Genomic DNA, 15,936 nt, shown 5'->3' on the forward strand with positions numbered 1-15,936 from the left:
CAGACATTGCACGACACAGGTGCCCTTACCTACATGCAGGCAATAATTATACACATACACATAAAAATAATAAATATTTTTTAAAATATGAAGCAGGGCCGGGTGTGGTGGCACATGCCTTTAATCCCAGCACTTGGGAGGCAGAGGCAGGCAGATCTCTGTGAGTTCAAGGCCAGCCTGGTCTACATAGTAAGTTCCAGGACAGCTTTGGCTACAGGGAGACCCTGTCTCAAAAAAGACAAAAAAAAAATGAAGTAAATATGAACAATTACCAAATTACAAAAACCTTGGTAATAGAATATGAGTTATTAAAGATTATTCTTTGTACTTTTTGGTATTTTCTGAATGCTTTTACATTGTGGTGAACATATATTTATTTTACATTATTTTTTATCCTCCATTGGGTATCCTTCAGAACTTTTATTAGTTTTAATAATTTTTTGTACTGCTGGGGACTGGACCCTGGGCTTCCTACATGCTAGGCAAGCAGTCTACCTTTGAGCTCCACACCAGCACCATTTCATTTATTTATTTATTTATTTATTCATTCATTCATTCATTCATTTTTGGTCTTTTTGAGACAGGGTCTCCCTGTGGCCCCAGCTGTCCTGGAACTCACTATGTAGACCAGGCTGGCCTCGAACTCACAAAGATCCACCTGCTTCTGCCTCCCAAGTGCTGGGATTAAAGGCATGCAGTACCACGTCCAGCTTATTTTTTTAAACCCCAAAGCACAGCACCCTCCCCAACCCCAACAGCCTCCCTCTGTACTTGGAGTGGCTCTGGATCAGAGGGAGGGGTGGGGTCCTAGGTACAGGAAAAGCCCGGGCCGTGATTCTGGGGGCCTTGACCTCTGGTATCCCCCATCCCAAGTACAGTTAGATACCTGAGGCCCAGCAGTCCAGCAGGCCGCCTCACCAAGTTCAGGAGGCCAGTCAGCTGCGGCAGGTCCAACTGGCACCTGGTCAGCCTGGGGACAGAGGTCAGTCACAGTGTGGCTCTGGCAGGGTGCCCCACCTTTTAGTGACCCCATGGGCTGACCCTGTCACTCACGAGAGTTCCATCAGCTTTTGGGCCTGGATCAGGCTGGAGGCCAGTCTGGATATGTGTTCCGGTCTGAAGCTGCACTTGACCAGTCTGAAAGAAGGCAGGGCAGAACCTGAGGATGCCTGGGCTGCTGGCCTCTCCTCCCCGCCTCTCCAGAGGACACAGGCCTGGGCTCAGGCCTAGGGAAGCCAACAGGTGCTGCTCCCGCCTTGGGACTTCTGTCTCTGTTGGGAGTCAGTAATTTGTGGAGCATGACTCCATGCCAGGCATGGTGCCAGCCCCAGGGCACAGGGCACCTCCTGCCACACATTTCATTTAGCACTCATAACACATTTACAGGCGGCCACTGGCTGACCCCAGCTTGCAGCTGCTGAGATATTCCTGGGGAGGCAGAACTGGCTTTGGCTGGTTCAGCCTGATTCTGTGGCTACTGCTGTAGTCCAGGCTCCTTGCCAGGAGGGTGGTTCTTGGTGCCAGCTGTAGCCCTGCCCTCCATAGCCTGCAGATAAGCCAGGCTGCTGTCCATGAAAAGGGGCTGCAGGACCCCAAGATGTTCACTCTGACAGCAGGGCTGCTGGTGTGCCACAGGCCTCCAGGAGGTGCCACCGTGTGAGATGGTCTTAAAGGGTTGGGAGAATTTTCTCTCAGAAAGGGCAGGGGAAGAGAATGCCAGGCTGAGGGCCCAGTGTGAGCAGGAGAACAGGCATGGAGAGCAAAGGCCTCATGGCTGAAGTGTGTGTGCGTGTGTGTGTAAGAGACTATGTATGAGTGCTTTGTGTGTGTTTAAGAGGGCAAATGTGTTTTTCTTTGTACATGAGTATGTATGTATTTTGTATGTATAGAATATATATGAGCTGGGCGTGGTGGCACACACCTTTAATCCCAGCACTCGGGAGGCAGAGGCAGGCGGATTTCTGTGAGTTTGAGGCCAGCCTGATCTACATAGTGAGTTCCAGGACAGCTGGGGCTACAGGGAGACCCTGTCTCAAAAAGACCAAATTGAAAAAAAACAAAACACATATTTACACTCACATATACATATATATTTTTTTTTAGTCTTTTTGAGACAGGGTCTCCCAGTAGCCCCAGCTGGCCTAGAACTCACTATGTAGACCAGGCTGGCCTTGAACTCACAGAGATCCTCCTGCCTCTGCTGGGATTAAAGGTGTACGCCACCACGCCCGGCATGTAGTATGTGTTTTGTATGTGTCTAAGTATGAATATGTTTTGGTGTGTATGAGTATATATGTGTATGTGGGAGGGTATGTAAGATGTAAGAGTATGTGTTTTTTGTGCATAGTATATGTGTGTATGTGAGAGTGTGCATGTGTGTAGTATGTGTTTTGTGTAGATGGTCTATGTGTGATATGGTATAATGTGGCTTGTGTGCTGTATGTGATATTGGGGATGGATTGCGGACATCATAGCTGATCTTGGGACCAAAGCCAAGGAGTGAGCCAGAAGCAGGCCTCTGAGGAGAGGGCCCAGTAAGGAAGTCAAGGGGTCCTCACAAACCAGTATCTCTGCCCCTTCTTTCTCCTGCCTGACACCCCACCTGGGATTACCTCAGTGTCATCCCAGTCTCTTCCTTCTTGGAGAAGCATATCCAGAAGTTCTGCTCAGAGTCCAGGCTGTGAGAGAGGAGGGCATGGAGGCATCAAGCTAGCATCTTGGGTACCTGGAGCACCCAGGATATACAGAAGAGAGGGGGCTGAGCCCGAAGGGAGCAGGGGAGCCCTTTGCCCCACTTATTTTGTGAGAAATGAGTTCTGCACACTTGACCCTCTCCACCTCTGTGGCACTGCATCAGAGATGGAAACTACGACTTGAAATCATGCAACACAAACCTGCAGTGTGAGGGTCTTATGCCCCTGCCACATCAGTCAGTGGCACTAACAGCTTACCTCACCAAGGCTTCACACACATGAGGGTAGGAGGGCAGGGTCTCCAGAAGGTGCAGGATACCTTCCTGAGAGATGCTGTTGTGACTGAGGCTAGAAGAAAAGTGAGGCTCAGCAGAGCCCCTGCCCCTTGCTTTCCTTCCAGCTCAATGTCCAAGCACCCATTCTTCAGATGTTGACAATGAGATTCAGAGAGAAGCCCAGAGGGGCACAACCCCACATAGGTGGGAAGACACCTGGCCCTGAGTCCTCCAGAGCTGCTCTTACTCGGTTTGCTGTTCCTGTGGTATGGGGCAGACTGTTGAGGAGTCTGAGCTGACCACTCCAGCCCTGACTGGGTCAGGGATTCCCAAAGCATTAAACTTGCTTGCCCAGTAACAGGCTGTATCCTGGCTCTGGTGTCACTGAGGAGATTAGGTGAGTGTGGCTGACTTTCTGTGACCCTCCTCTGCTGAGGGTCATCTCCAAATTTGTGTCTCATAGATAGATGAGGTTGGAGGGACTTCAAGAATGGAATAAACAGGAGCAGGTGGCTATAGCCCCACATTACATAGTAGGGATGGGATACTGTTCCCTGCTTTGGGTCAGCTTGGTGGAAGGGGACATGGAGGGGCAGTTCCACTCTACCACAAGTCCTAGCTCATTGTGTCTGGTGGAGGATTTACCTATGGTGGGCAAGAGGGAGGAGGCCCTCAGGGATGGGGCTCAGGTAAGAGTCACCCCTTCCCTCTCCTGAACATTGACTTCAGGTTCCCTCAAGATGCTGTCTAAAGAGGATTCACTCATGCTCTGTTGCAGGGGGTTCCCCCAAATGTTTCAGGGCTGCTTTCACTTACTCAAGCCATCCGGAGATAGGCAGCTGCGGCAGGTGTTCTAGAAGGCATCTAAGCCCACCATCTCCCAGGAGATTGCCTGTGAGGCTGTGAGAAAAAGAGCGGTTGGTGGTGGTCCAAGCTCTGCCTACTCTTCACAGTCTCTCTGGCCACTGTATCAACATCACCATGCCATCACCAGCCCTGACCCCAGCCCCAGAAGCACCAACACCACTCTAGAACACCATGCCCATCACCACCCCATCATCATTTTTCACCACCATGAACCTCACCAGCACTGCAATCCCCCAGTCCCCTCACCAGCACCACAGTAAACTAGTCTCCATTTTCCTCCTCAGTGTATGTGCCACCCCCAGGGCTCAGGTCCCGCCAGCAGACCCTTTTTTTTTTGGTCTTTTTGAGGCAGGGTCTCCTTGTAGTCCCAGCTGTCCTGGAACTCACTACGTAGGCCAGTCTGGCCCTGAACTCACAAAGATCCACCTGCCTTTGCCTGCCAAGTGCTGAGATTAAAGGCGTGCACCACCACGCCCGGTGCCACCAGCAGACTTTTTAAGAGTTACAGAAAAATGAATCAGCTTTCCCCTGTGCCAGCTGGAAGTCACAATTTCCCAAGAATGAATCCAAGAAAGGGAAAAATGTTTGGAAGACACAGTTACCTAGCAGATTTCTTTCTTTAGCTTAGGAGTCTGACATCAGAAACTGCCAGAAACTGTACCTGAAAACCACTTCCTACTTCCTCTCCTGGAGGCATCCTGAGTCTCTGCCACAGCCTCAGAAACATGACCAGGTGCCCTCAACATCTGATTTCCCTCCCACATTTGATGCTTTTGACACTTGTTTGTTTGGTCTTTTTCTGAAAATTTTCTTTTTTAAAAGTATTTTATTTATTATTTTTATTTTATGTGTATGAGTCTATTGCCTGCATATATGTGAGTCTACACACGTCATGCAATGCCCATGGAGGTCAGGAGAGGGTGTCAGATCCCCTGGAACTAGAGTTACTGACGGTTGTTAGCTGCCATGTGGGTGCTGGGAATCAAACCTGGGTCCTCTGCAAGAACAGTCAGTGTTCTTAACTGCTGAGCCATCTCTCCAGCCCCAAGAAATTTCTTTTAAAAAGTGCAGCATCTGGTGTGATATTGTCAATGACTAGATATTTGACAGTGTCTAGAGACATTTCTGATGCCACAAGTGGAAGGCGGGTTGGTTGCTGCTCATCAGTAATGCTTAAATATACCTCCCCCCCCAACTTGGAAATCTGCCCAATTCATCCCAAGATAAGTTAATCCTGCTAGATAGTGAGCCCCCATTTTCCCAGCAGCTCAGTCTTTATTCCCTTAACCAAGAAGCAAATTCACTGTGTCATATTTTATCTCTGAAGCTTTTAGAATAAAGTATTTAAAATCAGCATCTTTATCATGTGTGCATGGGAAATATATTTCTGGTGTTAGGGATCAAATTCAGAGTCTCATGTATGGTAAAAGTGTTCTGTAGCCAAGCTGCAACCTCAGCCCCTGTCGTTTTCTCAATGTCAGTTATCTAGCAAGGGTTTACAGTGCCTTGGTTGTGTAATTTGTTTTGTTTTGTTTTTGAGACAAAGTCTGTCTGTCTTATGGCCCACACCCTTCACCTTCCTGCTTTAGCTTTAAGTGCTGGGTTTGCAGCCTACTGTAGTTTAATTTTTAAATTCTGTTCACATTAGAAGCCATCTTAAAACTATAAAGGTAAAGGAGGATTTTTTTAAAAAACAGGATCTCACTCTGGGATTCGACCCAGTTCTTCTGTAAGAGCAACTACAGTGTTCTTCTGCTGAGCCATCTCTCCAGCCCCAAGAAATTTCTTTTAAAAAGTGCACACACATTCACATACATATACAAACACACATATAAATAAGAATAAATCTTCTTTAAAATTGCTTTGTCTCACAAAGCCAGTTAATAAAATGACCTGTATTTGGTTTTGGTGGTACTGAGGTTTGAACCTAGGATCTCATACGTGCTAGGCAAGTACTCTACCACTAAGTGACACCTCCAGCTTTAAGATGACTTTAAAACAAGAACAGTTTCCCTTTATAATGAAACATTCATCTTTCCTTAAAATTCATGCTTCTACAGATTCTGTGCATGCTGTTACAACCACTGTGAATTCATATGTACAACTGCCCTGTTGTGTCCGGAAAACCCTGTTTCTTTGTAGTCATCCACTGTTTCTGGCTCCTACAATTTCTGTGCTCCATCTTTCATGCAAACTCAAGTCAGACAAAATCCCAGCATAGAGAGAGGAGGTGGGCACAATGTCCCACTCTTAGTTAAGGAGTTGTTCGCAACTGATAGCTTCTGGGAGAGAGAGTCAGTTTTCTTTAAGGGTATGGCCTGAGGTAGGTCAACCACAATCCAGTAGATACCCACATACCCGAGTATATGGGCAGCATAAATTGTACTTGATGGGTTAAAAAAAAAAAAAGATGTGGGGCTGGAGAGATCAGTGGTTAAGAGCACTGACTGTTCTTGCAAAAGACCTGGATTCAGTTCCCAGCACCCACATGGTGGCTAACAACCATCAGTAACTCCAGTTTTAGAGGATCTGATGCCCTCTTCTGACCTCCAAGGGCACTGCATTACACAGGTGCACTTACATGAATACAGGTAGTACACACATACACATTAAAAAAAAAAGACATATTAAAAAAAAAAAGACACAAAGTTGGGTGGGTCAGGAAGGGGGGTAGGATCTAGGAGGAGTTGGAGGAGGGAGGATGAATATGGCCAAAATATATTGTATGAAATTCTCAAAGAATAAAAAACAAAAATAAAACACACAAATAACAACAATAAAAACACACACTTCTTTGTCACAGCTCTCTTTTTGGCTTTGTCACAGCTCTCTTATCACAAGTGAAATTAGTTTATGGGTTTTTTTTTTCTTTTTTTTTTTTTTGGTTTTTTTTGAAACGGGGTTTCCCTGTAGCCCCAGCTGTCCTGGAACTCACTATGTAGACAAGGCTGGCCTTGAACTCACAGAGATCTACCTGCCTCTGCCTCCTGAGTGCTGGGATTAAGGTGTGTGCCACCATGCCTGGCATAGTTTATATTTTAATTCAGATAGGGTCTCACTGGCCTTGAACTTGCTATGGAGCCAAGACTGGCTTGGAACTGGAAATCCTTCTGCCTTAGTCTCCCAAAATGCTGATATTACACACCTAGGCACAGTAGAAATTTAAACTATGGCTATTATTTCTTTATTTTTAGATAACTTGGCCATTTCTCAATGGTTCTAGGCTGGACTCTATTAACTGTAAGAGTTGTGTTAGTTGTATGATGCTGGGTGAGTTCTTAAACTCTCTCTGTACTTCAGTTCCCTCATCTGTAGATAGGACAGTCACAGTACCTAGGGTTGCTGGGAGGGTAATGAAAACTCATAAGGTGTTTATAATGGTGGAGAATCTTGACAGGTGTTCACAGATGTTGTTTTTCTGCCCCTGTTTGGACACCCAACACAAACCATAGGGATGCCACTTCCCAAGTCCTCACCCTGACTGGCTTCAGATTCCTCCTCTGTTCAGTCAGTTGGTCCTTTTGACCACCTGCCAAGCAAATCAATGGCTCCTCTTGTAAACCCCATCTGCCTGCAGAACTTGGACACACAAGACAGACCTGAGGCTAAGGGAATCCTGGTGCGCCCTCTGAAGGGCTGCCCAAGTTACAGGATGTGATCTGCATCACCAACTTTACTGGATTTGGAATCACCTAGGAGACACACCTTTGCAAGCAACTGTGAGGGTGTTTCCAGAGATTTAACTGAGAAGAAAAGATGTGCCCTGAATGTGGGCAGCACCATCCCATAGGCCAGGGATGAGGGCAGGAAGAAGAGGATCCCCCTGAGCACCAGCATTCACCTTTCTCTGATTCCTGATTACGGGCACAGTACAATCAGCTGCCTCATGCTCCTACCACCATGCCTTCTCCACCTAATGGACTGTATCCCTCTTAAACCATGAGCCAAGGCTAGGTAGGTGGTGCCCACCTGCAATTCCAGGACCCTAGAGGTGAGGCAGGTAGATCTGAGATTTATCATCAGCCTCAGCTACACAGCAAATTTGAGGCCAACATGGGCTACAGGGGATTCTGTCTCAAAAAAAAAAAAAAAAGAAAACCAAAAAACAAACACCTTCTGTGAGTCAAAAATAAACCCTTCCTTCCTTCCTTCCTTCTTCCTTCCCCTTTCTTCCTTCCCCTTCCTTCTTCCTTCCCCTTCCTTCCTTCTGTCTGTCCTTCCTTCCTTCTTCCTTCCTTCTTCCTTCCCCTTCCTTCCTTCCTTCTGTCTGTCCTTCCTTCCTTCTTCCTTCCTTCCTTCCTTCCGTCCTTCCTTCCTTCCATCCGTCCTTCCTTCCTTCCTTCCATCCTTCCTTCCTTCTGTCCTTCCTTCCTTCCTTCCTTCTGTCCTTCCTTCCTTCCATCCTTCTGTCCTTCCTTCCTTCTGTCCTTCCTTCCCTCCCTCCCTCCTTCCTTCCTTCCTTCCTTCCTTCCTTCCTTCCTTCCTTCCTTCCTTCCAAGTTGCTTCTGTCAGGTATTCAGTCACAGTGACAAGCAGAGACTGGTCCTGAGTGGTAGTGGGCACCTGCTCACCTGCGGGCGCCTGCTCACCCCAACTCACACCAATGCACACACCCAGCCCCCCTCCAAGTGTTCTCAGTCCTTTCCCCTCCTCCCAACTTACTCCAGCTGACTGAGGGCTTTACACCTGCCCAGCGCACAGCACAGTGGCTCCACATGCTCCTGGCTGAGGTTGCAGCTATGGAACCTGCAGGGCAGGGAGGGGGACAAGAGACAACTGTTCAGCTACACAACCCACCTCTAGCCCAACCTTTCCTGGGTGTGGTCACAGAGCTCCAGGGCTCCCACCAAAGCTGGGATGATCTGGAAATGCCCAGAACCCATGTATCCTGCTCCCTGAGCCAGGTCCCTCTCAGAGCTCACATTCTCCTTCTGAGAGGTATGCTTCTCAAAGTGTGATCCTCAACCAGTCACATTAGCATCACTTGGGGACTTGAGATGTAAATCGTGGGTCCCTCACCAAATCCACAGAGAAAGAAATTCTGGACCAAGGTCCTCTAGGTGAGGTCCTCAAGATCTAGTTTGAGTGACTGAACACCCTCCACACCCTTCCAAAAAGAAAACTCAGACATGGGGACGGATTTGGGAGAATAAGAAAGAGTGGCATCGGCTTTTGCCAAGAGCTGGGCTTTAAAGTGAGAGTAAGCCTGCCTCACAGTAAGGTAGATGAAAAGATCATGGCAAGCCAGCAACATTTTAAAATTTGAAACTTGCTACTGGAGAGATGGCCCAGTGGTTAAGAGCACTGGCTGCTCTTGCAGAAGACCCAGGTTCAAATCCCAGCACCCACATGGTGGTTAACAACTATCCGTAACTCCAGTTTCAGGGGCTCCAAGACCCTCTTCTGTCCTCTAGGGGCATTGCACAACATGGGTACACTTATATACATGCAGGCATAACACTCATACACATACAATAAAAATAAATGATTTTTTAAAAGGACTAAAATAATTTTTAAAAATTTGAAACTCAGATGTTAAAATTGCTAGCAAATTTTTATTACCATCACTCTCTTTAATATTTTTAGGTTTTTTTTTTCTTTTTACCTAGGGATTCTCTATATAGCTCAGGCTGAACCCAAGCTCCTCCTGCCTCAGCCTCCTGAGTGCTGGGATCACAGCGCTCTCTAACCCTTTACAAAAAACCCCTTTGCCTCTGGGCTGGATCAGTCGGCAGGCTCAGCTCAGCCCCTTTGCCCTCCCTCCCCACTATGTGACCACATTGCAGGCTCAGAGGAGCCATGTTCCCAGGACTCTCAGAGGATGGTCACAGGGGTCAGTGCCCAGTGAATGGGTTATTCATTGACTGTCATTTCACAGCTGAGAAGGCCAACCACCCCAAAGGATGGGTCCAAGGTCTCATAGAGAGCTAGTGGAATTCAGCTGCCTCTGCAATTCAAAGCTGCCTTCTTGTCTGCTGTCCTGTCTCCAGTGCTAGGCCCTGTTACCCTGTCAGCAAAGGAGAGTTGTGTGTGTGTGTGTGTGTGTGTGTGTGTGTGTGTGTGTGTGACCGTGTACATGCCTGGTGCCTTATGTGTTGCTTTATACAGCCAGCCTTGCCAATACTCTACTAGTCCATAGCTCCCTTCTATAGTTGAGGAAGCTCATGGTCAGAAAGCAAACAGCTTGCCCAAAGCCCCAGACCCTGGTGGTGCAGAACTGGAGAGCTGGTTGGTCGGTAGGTTATGGAATTCTTTCTGTAGGACCAGCCCTGAGTTCTGATCTGGTTGGACAAAGATTCCCTGTTAGTTGCTGGGCACAACAACGAACCCTCTCTGGGCCTCTGTTTCATTGTGTTGGAGGAACAAGTTCATGTTTGGCAACAGGTAGCCAGCACTCGGCTCTGGCCCCTAGGAGACAGTCTGCCGATCCCTCTGGCTATAGAAGATGGCTCAGAGAACTTACCCAAAGCACACACCCTCCTGCTTCTCACTGGACTGGAAGTACAGAGCCACATGATACAGGGACCTGCAGCAACAGCAAAGGTTCAGCCATACTTGGCCATGTCCTTGGAGTGCTCCCAGCACATCCATCAGATGCCAGACTCCACCCTTCACGACTAGTCCTGGGGTGGGGGTCCCAGCATGATGTTCACCTGAGATCCACCTTCTGAACCCGTGGACACAGGTTGAAGAAGTTGGCCAGCAGTAAAGGGCTTCTGGAAGACAGGACTGTGTGCCTTAGCCTGAGAGGGAAAGCAGGAGGGTTAAGCCAAATAATCAGCCAAGAAACGTGGCTAGGCTGGAGGGAGGGGAAGAGGAGGATGGTTTGTGTGACAGCTCAGTGAAACAATAAGAGAGATGTTAAAGACTCAAGAGGGACAAAGAGGGGTGGGGATAGGGGCAAGATGACTAGGATTTGAGTCCCAGTTCTGTTTACTAGCTGTGTGACTTTGAGCATCTGCCAGGAGGAGATAGGAGGGTCAGCTGTTCAAGGTCATCCTCAACTACATAAGTTTGAGGCCAGCCTGGGCTACATAGAGACCTAGCCTCAAAAAAAATTTAACTAAACAGCCTTTTGAAAACTGCCTTCAGGAGGAAGCCAACTGTTCTAGAGACTTTAGAAATAGTACAAAACCAATCTAAAATGTAGGCTGTCACAAAATGACCTCTGTATCTGTTTATCTTGAGAGTTCTTTGTAATAAACTCTAGCTGCCCTCCCCCTCTGAAAGTCTGAATTCTTTCCAGAGATCACAAGGCCAAAGAGACAGACCTCTCAGTGACACCTTGAGGGGCATTTACTCCCAGCTGCAAACCACTGCCTTAGAGGCCCAGATGTGGGTCCATCCTGCTCTGGTGCCTCCTTGGGCCTATAAGGCCTCTATCAGCATGTCCTGTCAGCTCCATTCCCAAGTCCTCCCCAAATTCCACCATTGTCAGCCCCAATCATCTCACATTGGCTGCACACAACTCCACAGCGCTGCTCTAGTCCCCCAGACAAGCTGAGCTTTTGAATTCAAATCATTTGTCGTTCAAGTTCCTGGGGATGAAAACCCAAACTCTCTGGCTCCCAGGCTCTGTGTGACCAGCCCTAGCACCTCCCTCTTCTTCTAGCTTTTCCCTGCCAGTCATTGGCTCTGGCCTAATTGACCTCAGGGCTGTTCTTGTAACCTGTCAAACTCAGTTATGCCACAGGGCTGTAATAAAGTTCCTTGCCCTTTACAAGTTCACACTGCCAGCTCCCTCTTGTCCTTTAGGTTGGCTGCTCAGCATCTTCCCTCAGAGACACTCCCTGAATATACCTGCCCTCATCTGTGTCACCTCTAGCCACTTGTGACCTGGAAAAAAGTACTTTGTCATTGGTTACATTTGTCTTTTATTGTTTTGTTTTGTTTTTTATTTGTTTGTTTGTTGAGGCCGGGTGTCACTCTGTAGCCCAGGCTAACCTGGATCTTGAGATCCTCCTACCTCAGCCTTCTAAGGTCTTAGAGTCCAGGTAGTGCCTCCATGCCTGGCTGACTGCATCATTTTTGGAAGTTGGGGGGACAGAGTCTTCCCGTAGCCGCAGCTGGCCTGGAACTCACTATCTAGACCAGGTTGACCTTGATCTCACTGAGCTCTGCCTGCCTCTGCCTCGAGTGCTAGGATTAAAGGTGTGCACCACCACACTGGCTAAGTATCATTTTGATGTCACTTTACTCTTTGCTCAACTCCCTGTGCTACAAGGTGAACATCAAGAAAGCAGAGATCTAGCCATTTGCTTCATTTTTGTAATGTCATAGCACTCCAGACAGTGCCTAGCCCACAGTAGGTGTGCCAACAGTAGGGGTGAATGAGGTAAGCCCAGGAAAGGGCCTGGCCCTTTGCAAAGATATCCCATTGCAAAGATAGCTGCAAAAGTGGGGGAGGTGCAGTGTGACTTGGGCAAAGAGAAGCCCCTTTCTGGTGTAAAGTCTCCCACCTACCATGCTTTCTGTGACCAAAGGAGGCATCTGACCCATTCTGTCCCTTGTGGTTTGCATGGACTGTTCCATGCCTGACCAGTTCACATCTCCCCCCTCCTTCTCTCCCCACAGAACTGTAGGAGAAACAAGATCCTGAGGCAACTCCAACAGTCTTTGGCATCACGGGTGCTCAGCCTTGGTGCTCTCAGTGCTGTTATTAAGGCTATGATTTAATTTCCTGTTGTATTTTTCCATCTCGGCTGCGGCTGCTTCCCCCTACCCCCTCTGCTAGAAGAATATTTAAAGTAAATCCTTTTTAAATTCTAACCAGTCTGCACTGAAATTAGAAAACAGAGTTTTAAATACTTTGATGGATGCTGCTTAAATTCTTCCGCTTTGACAGAGTTGGATGGTGACCTTTAAAATAGTTGCATGTGACATATACATGGCCTATATCTTCACGGGCATCTTTCATAGGGGTAGGAGACCTTTCTGTGGGCAGCAGAAGCTGCTTCTGATAGCCACACCCATTTCATCTTTCATGCGATTTTGAGCATCTGTCAAATAGACCTATTTAAGTCTGGACTTCAAAGAAGGGTTTGTGGTACAAACCCCGTTTGTCAGAAGATAAAACTGAGATCCAGAGGCGACAAACAATTTGCTGTGAAGCTGGGCGCAGATCTGAGTCCCCAGCTGGGACTCATGAAGAAATGCAGTGGTGGAAGGGAGGGAAAGAGGAGAAGGGGCGGGGATGAGAAGGGCGGCCCCACCACACAGAGCCTGGGGGACAGGCTAGACTAGCCAGCAGTGGGACTGGAAACTGGGCTTACTGTAGCAGGCTGAGCTGAGGCAGCTGAGGCAGGCACCTCAGCAGAGTCTCCAGGCTGTCATCACTTAGGGTCTTGCAGGACAATCTGTGAAGCAAAGGGTCTGAATGAGGTGGGGGAACCTTCTAGAAAAGTGGGCAGATGGCCTCATAGCCAGGGCCTTGTGGAGATGGGATGAGAATGGTGTTGCTAGAAGTAGCTCCTCCCAAGGCTGAGTCCCCCTCCCAAGGCTGAGTCCCCTTCCCAAGCCTGGTTCCTCCTCCCAAGTCTCAGTCTCCCTCCCAAGGCTGGATCCTGCTCTCAGGGTTGAGTCCTTCTCCCAAGGCTGGGTCCCCCTCTCAAGGCTGAGTTCCCCTCCCAAGGCTGGGTCCTCGAGTTAGACATATTTGGGAAATGGGATGGAGCTGAACATAATCGCTTTATTTCCAGGCTGCTGGGCATTTTGGATTTCCAAGCATCTGTGAGAGACTCCCCCAAACTCCATGGAGTGGCAGGATTGTGAGTAGAGGGCCATCAACTGCCTTCATCCCATTTGACAAAGCAAATGAAACCTGTGAGCTATAGGTCACATTGGAGAGATATGGGTCTCTGTGGCCCATCCAAATACACCAACCACCATATTGCAGGTCCAAATAATTTGACAGACTCGGCATACAGAGGAGAAAGTCCAAATACCCATCCCTGGGCCTCTGTATGCCCTGAGTACCCCAGAGCCACACACAGCCCTCCACTGGGGATCTGGAGTCATTTCCTGGCCCTAGAACCCTTTGGGCTGTGTTCTTCTCCTGCCTTCTCCCCATCTGCCCACCACTGCTCCCACTCTCTGTCCTCCTTTCTTTGTGACTGCAGGCTGCCTGGCTACCACCATCTTGCTACATTGGCTGCTTGGTTGGGAGGAGGGGGCAGGACCTAGCATTGATGTGGGTGGAGTGTGGAATACACAGAGCAGCCTGAGGTTCTGCAGTTGGAGTGAAGGGTAACACCTTTGTCAGCATCCAGCAGGCTCAGTCTGTCTTTTCTGCCTATGACTGGTTTGGGTCCAAAAGGGTGTCTGGGACCTTCACTGGGGGCTGTTTCCATAGCACCTCCCCATGTGGGGCTTCCCCTCACCCCAAGCCCACAGCACCGAGGCCTTTGGACGATACAGGCAGGGTCTACACCTATTTTTAAAGCAATTGTCACATGACCCATCCCAACTTAACACAGGTCTTCCAATAGGTACAGAGGGAGGTAGACTTACAGTGGGGGAACTGACCACCTACCTAGAGAATCCCAGGACAGCTAACTGAAGCCAGGGAGGGGATCCTGAGACCCCCAACTTGTGCTCAGACCCCCCCAGCTCTGCCTTTCTCATGAAACTTGGATAGAGTCTGCAGCCCCAAGTCCTGGCTGGAGAGATAGCTCAGCATTTAAGAGCACTGGTTGCTCTTGAAGAAGACCTGGGTTCAAATCCCAGCACCCACACGGTAACTAACAACCGTCTGAAACTCTAGTTCCAAGAGATCCGACGCCCTCTTCTGGCCCTGCACAACAGGGTGCACTTACTTACATGTAGGTATAACACTCATACATATAAAATAAAAATAAATGAATCAAAAATAATTCTTTTAAATTAATAATTTATTCTTATTTTATGTGTATGAGCATTTTGTCTGCATGGATGCATGTACCACGTGCATGCAATGCCTGCAGAGGCCAGAAGAGGGCATCAGATCAATTGGAACGGGAGTTACAATTGTTAGCTGTCATGTGGGCACTAGGAACTAAACCCTGGTCCTCTGCAAAAGCAGTCAGTGCTCTTAACCACTGAGCCATCTCTCCAGCCCTTAAGGTCATTCATGTATAAAATCTCAGCACTGACTCCCAGAGGAAAGGCTCACTCTGCAGAAGTAGAAGCTAAGGCCCAGGAACATAAAGCCTGGGGACATCCTGCTCTCAGGTAGCTAAGCCAATTTCTGAATGTGAGGCTAGTCTCTGGTCACAGACCTGGGTGGGTAAGGTGGTCACCCAGGGAGAGATGTTCAAAGTGATGAGCTTAGCCACAGAAATAGGACCCAGTAGGAACCTCTGTGGGGTCCAGAGGTGAATAGGGTGGGAAGGGGCAGGACCATCCCAGTGTATCCCAGTAGCAGCGGTGCAGTGCTCTAGGGTAGAGCTCATGGAAGATGCCCAACTTTCCATCAGAAGGTCCTGGAACTCTCACAGGATGGGGCTGACAGGTGGAGGGGCTGGGTGAGAAACATTACTTCTCTACAGGAAGCCTTCTTCCAGATTTCTGTGATGCCACCCACACTATTCCCTCAGGGCTATATTGTGTCACTTACTGAATTTCCAGTGGCCCTGGGCACGCTTTCAGAGTGTCACAGAGGTGGGTGAGGCTCAGGGGCTCCAGTTGACACTCCTGCAGACTGAGAAGAGGCAGGGGCAGGCTGGGGATCAGAGCAGACCCAGGGCCCCCGTCTAGCCTAGAACACCCTCCTCCTTCTAACTGCCCTTTTCCCCAGAGCTGTAGGCTCCTCTCCTGTGCAGACCCTGAGCTCCTCTCCTATGTCCTGCACAGCACACTTCCCTCTCCAGGCCCTTCCTACAGCCCCTCCTCTGCCCACCACTCTGACATCCACATTAAAGCTGCTCCATCCAGTGATCCTCTAAGGCCTTTCTACTGCCCCTGTCTGAGCCCAGGTCATCATCCTCACTCACCCCGATCACTTACTTCTCTCTGACTTCCACTCTTGCCTCCCACAATCCCTCAGTATCCTGCAGGGATCTCACCTCTTAACACTAAAACTCTAATGGGCCCTCTTCAATGTTTAACACCCTCTATGACTTCTC

General features: G+C 48.7%; 1 protein-coding gene across 1 annotated transcript in view; it reads right to left on the bottom strand.

Moving 5' to 3' along the window:
* The window catches only part of Nlrc5 (NLR family CARD domain containing 5), a 79,348-nt gene that overhangs the window by 13,933 nt on the left and 49,479 nt on the right, over positions 1-15,936 (bottom strand). Inside the window, exons 23-32 of the mRNA XM_029564416.1 lie at positions 15,429-15,512; positions 13,108-13,191; positions 10,489-10,578; positions 10,299-10,361; positions 8,498-8,581; positions 3,785-3,868; positions 2,952-3,041; positions 2,613-2,678; positions 1,054-1,137; positions 887-970 (exon numbers count right to left, since the gene is read on the bottom strand). Of these exons, the coding sequence (XP_029420276.1) occupies positions 887-970; positions 1,054-1,137; positions 2,613-2,678; positions 2,952-3,041; positions 3,785-3,868; positions 8,498-8,581; positions 10,299-10,361; positions 10,489-10,578; positions 13,108-13,191; positions 15,429-15,512 (813 nt within the window). The remainder of the gene's footprint in view (positions 1-886; positions 971-1,053; positions 1,138-2,612; positions 2,679-2,951; positions 3,042-3,784; positions 3,869-8,497; positions 8,582-10,298; positions 10,362-10,488; positions 10,579-13,107; positions 13,192-15,428; positions 15,513-15,936) is intronic.

The sequence above is a fragment of the Nannospalax galili genome, unplaced genomic scaffold, assembly GCF_000622305.1.
Source record: "Nannospalax galili isolate Female #2095 unplaced genomic scaffold, S.galili_v1.0 scaffold957, whole genome shotgun sequence".
Taxonomy (NCBI): Eukaryota; Metazoa; Chordata; class Mammalia; order Rodentia; family Spalacidae; genus Nannospalax; species Nannospalax galili.